This window comes from Neopelma chrysocephalum, unplaced genomic scaffold (genome assembly GCF_003984885.1).
Source record: "Neopelma chrysocephalum unplaced genomic scaffold, ASM398488v2 Primary Assembly neopelma1_96782, whole genome shotgun sequence".
NCBI lineage: Eukaryota > Metazoa > Chordata > Aves > Passeriformes > Pipridae > Neopelma > Neopelma chrysocephalum.
Genome location: NW_020925426.1, coordinates 183 through 3,838, shown reverse-complemented (window position 1 = coordinate 3,838; position 3,656 = coordinate 183). Strand labels below are relative to the sequence as shown.

The 3,656-nt window shown below is 63.8% G+C and overlaps 1 protein-coding gene across 1 annotated transcript; it reads left to right on the top strand.

Moving 5' to 3' along the window:
• Positions 1-6: 6 nt before the first annotated feature.
• LOC113981867 (thyroid hormone receptor alpha) lies at positions 7-3,422 on the top strand. The gene is made up of 5 exons (XM_027709536.1): positions 7-14; positions 384-589; positions 1,274-1,420; positions 1,533-1,791; positions 2,945-3,422. The coding sequence occupies exons 1-5, from the start codon at positions 8-10 to the stop codon at positions 3,193-3,195; spliced, it is 870 nt and encodes a 289-aa protein (XP_027565337.1). The 5' UTR covers position 7; the 3' UTR covers positions 3,196-3,422.
• Positions 3,423-3,656: the final 234 nt, after the last annotated feature.

The following is a 3,656-nucleotide window of genomic DNA, read 5'->3' as shown; positions in this document are numbered from 1 at the left end:
CATGGCCATGGACTGTGAGTGGGGGGACACTGGGGGGGCTTGGCTGGAGGGCTGGGTTGGGGTCCTGGCACCGTGGGGCACGTTGGGGTACCCAGAGCAGCCACAGGACCAGGTGTCGGGCACAGGGCACCGTGATGCATCAGCAGGGTGGGATACATGAGTGGAGGGTCTCAGCTGACTGAGGGGGGTCCCAGCTGATGGTGGGGGGCTGCTGGGGGGTGGGTTGTGGTCCTGGTGCCGTGGGGTGGGTTGGGGTGCCCGGAGCACCGTCAGGAGCAGGCTGGGGTGTCACCGTGGGGTGCTGTGCTGTGGCCATGGGGTGCATGGCTGGTGGGGCTCCTGGCTGGTGGGGGGCTCTCAGGTGATATGGGGGGTCCCGGCAGTGGTGCTGGATGACTCCAAGCGGGTAGCGAAGCGGAAGCTGATCGAGGAGAACCGGGAGCGACGGCGGAAGGAGGAGATGATCAAGTCGCTGCAGCATCGCCCCAACCCCAGCGCCGAGGAGTGGGAGCTGATCCACGTGGTGACAGAAGCCCACCGCAGCACCAACGCCCAGGGCAGCCACTGGAAGCAGAAGCGGAAATTCCTGGTGAGGGGCTGCAGCGGAGGGACCCTGTCACGACCCCCCAGCCGGGGTTTGCTGAGCACCCACACGCTCAGTGCACACGTGGCACCAGCGCTGACAGTGCCAGGGTTTGGGATGTCACTGGTGTCCTTGGGCAGGTGGAGTTGGGGGGGTTGGGATGTCGCTCGGTGTCCTTGAGCTGGTCACCCCCAGAGGGTTCAGGGGTGAGCGGTGACCGAAGGGGACAGCTGTGCCCGTGGGTGGCCCCGGCCGGCCCTGGCCCCGGCCCTGGCCCTGTCACGTAGCTCCCTCTCCTGGCTGCTGCACCCAGCCCTGCCACACGTGTTCCCCGGTGACATGGGGGTCCTGAGGGGGGCACAGGGTCACACTGCACTCCCCCAGCATGGGGGAAGTGGTCACACCACGCCCCCCCAACGCTGCTGTCCATCGTGGGGGTCCCAATAATGTCAGAGCCCCCCCTGCTGTCCTGGGGGTCCTGGGGGGACACATGGTCATACAGCACCCCCATGTGCCACTGTCCACCATGGGGATCCCAAGGGTGGACACAGTTACACCACAGCCCCCAGTGTCCCTGTCTGTTATGGGGGTCTTGATGGGGGACACGGTCACACCGCACCCCCCAACACCACCATGGGGGTCCTGTGGGACACACTCCACACTCCCCAACACCTCTGTGCCCCCCCACAGCCCGAGGACATCGGCCAGTCCCCCATGGCCTCCATGCCCGACGGGGACAAAGTCGACCTGGAGGCGTTCAGCGAGTTTACAAAAATCATCACCCCGGCCATCACCCGCGTGGTCGACTTTGCCAAAAAACTGCCCATGTTTTCGGAGGTAACGGCGGGGGGGGGGGGCCGGGGGGGTTTGGGGGGGGGGACCAGAGCGGGACTGTCCAGGTCTGAGTCACACCAAACCCCCCCAAACTGCCGCCGTGCCTTTCCCCCAGCTGCCTTGCGAGGACCAGATCATCCTGCTCAAGGGGTGCTGCATGGAGATCATGTCGCTGCGGGCGGCCGTGCGCTACGACCCCGAGAGCGAGACGCTGACGCTGAGCGGGGAGATGGCGGTGAAGCGAGAGCAGCTCAAGAACGGCGGCCTCGGCGTCGTCTCCGATGCCATCTTCGACCTGGGCAAGTCCCTCTCTGCCTTCAACCTGGACGACACCGAGGTGGCCCTGCTCCAGGCCGTGCTGCTCATGTCCTCAGGTACCCGTGTGCGCGGGCGTGGGGCGGGCACACTGGTGCCCGGGGAATCGGAGGGTGTGTTGGGTGGGCACCCTCGTGCCCAGGGTCATCAGTATCCTGGGAGTGTGTTGAGTGCCCATCTGTCCTGGGGGTGTGTTAGGTTGGCACCCCCATGCCCAGAGTCCTCAGTATCCTGGGGCTGTGTCAGGTGAGCAGCCCGATGCCAGAGCTCCCCGAACATTTTCAGGGTGTGTTGGGCGGGCACCCCCATGCACAGAGTCTGTCCCGGGGATGTGTTGGGTGGGCACCTCTGTGCCCAGAGCCCCCAGCATTTGGGGATGCATTGGGTGGGCACCCTAATGCCCAGCATCTGCGGTATCATATGGCTGTGTTGGGTGGGCACCCCTGTGCCCAGAGTCTGTGCTGGGGATGTGTTGGGTGGGCACCCTGATGCCAAAGCCCCCCAGCATCTGCAGGGTGTGTTGGGTGGGAAACTGTGCTCCCTTGGATTTGGGGGCAGAGATGGGGTGGGCACCCCAGTGCACCTAGGGAGCTTTGCCAGGAGGTTGTGGGGTAAGCACCCCAATCCCCAGAGCTCTGGGGAGCTGTGCCAGGCTGGAAGGGGTGTGGGAGTGGATACCCCAATTCCCAGTGCTCAGGAGCATGGGGTGGGCTCTGTAATCTGTGGTGTTGAAACCTGGGGCTGCAAAGGGTGGGTGTGGGTTGAGCCCCTCAGTGCCCTGGGGACCCCTGCCAGGCTGATCCGGGTCTGTGGGGTGGGAATCCCAAAACCCAGGGGGTGTGTGGGGCACTCAGCCCTGTAGGAGGTCAAGTCTCCTTGGATGCCAGATTCTTACACGGACAGAGAGTGCCAGGTCAAAGAGGAGGGATTTAAACTAAAAAGAGGAGATTTGGATGAGATATTGGGAAGAAATTCCTCCCTGTGAGGGGGTTGAGGCCCTGGCACAGGTTGCCCAGAGAAGCTGTGGCTGCCCCATTCCTGGAAATGTCCAAGGCCAGGTTGGACGGGGCTTGGAGCAACCTGGGCTAGTGGGAGGTGTCCCTGCCCATGGAAGGGGTGGGACTGGGTGGGCTTTAAGGTCCCTCCCACCCCAAGCCACGCTGTGATTCCACAATGGTTCCATGGTGATGATCCCGTGGTGATTCCCCGCAGACCGGACGGGGCTGATCTGCGTGGAGAAGATCGAGAAGTGCCAGGAGACCTACCTGCTGGCCTTCGAGCACTACATCAACTACCGCAAACACAACATTCCCCACTTCTGGCCCAAGCTGCTGATGAAGGTGACGGATCTGCGGATGATCGGCGCCTGCCACGCCAGCCGCTTCCTGCACATGAAGGTGGAGTGTCCCACCGAGCTCTTCCCACCCCTCTTCCTCGAGGTCTTCGAGGACCAGGAGGTGTAGGGCTGACACCCCCCCCCCCCCCCGGCCCCCCCCAACCCTGCTCTGGCCCCCCCGCCCCCCCAAATCTTTCTCGTCCCCCTATAAGGACAAGGGGATGCTGCGCCCAGGGCGGGGGTCCCCCTGTGCCCCCCCCACGGCCACCCTGCCCCCCCCGCCCCAGGACTTGACGAATTTTGTTTGTTTGCACAGGGAAGGGCCCCGACGGTCGAGCGTTCCCTTTATTGTCCTTCTCTTCGTAGATTATTATTTTTTAAGCATTTATTTCCCTCCCTGAGAGGCTAAAATATTAAACTAACTGCACTTTGGAAGGAGGAGGAGGAGGAGGAGGAGGAGGAAGAGCAGGGGAGGAGAGGAGGGGGCTCTGGGCTGCACAGGGAGAGGCTGCCCCGGCTGGGGGGGGCCGTGGCCACATGCACTTTTGGCCGGGCAGCAATTTTGGGGGACTAGGGTGGGGGGCCAGG

Coding starts and splice junctions, on each gene's coding strand:
- LOC113981867 (XM_027709536.1), top strand. Junction 590..1,273: donor AGCAGAAGCGGAAATTCCTG/GTGAGGGGCTGC, acceptor GCCCCCCCACAG/CCCGAGGACATCGGCCAGTC. Junction 1,421..1,532: donor AACTGCCCATGTTTTCGGAG/GTAACGGCGGGG, acceptor CCTTTCCCCCAG/CTGCCTTGCGAGGACCAGAT.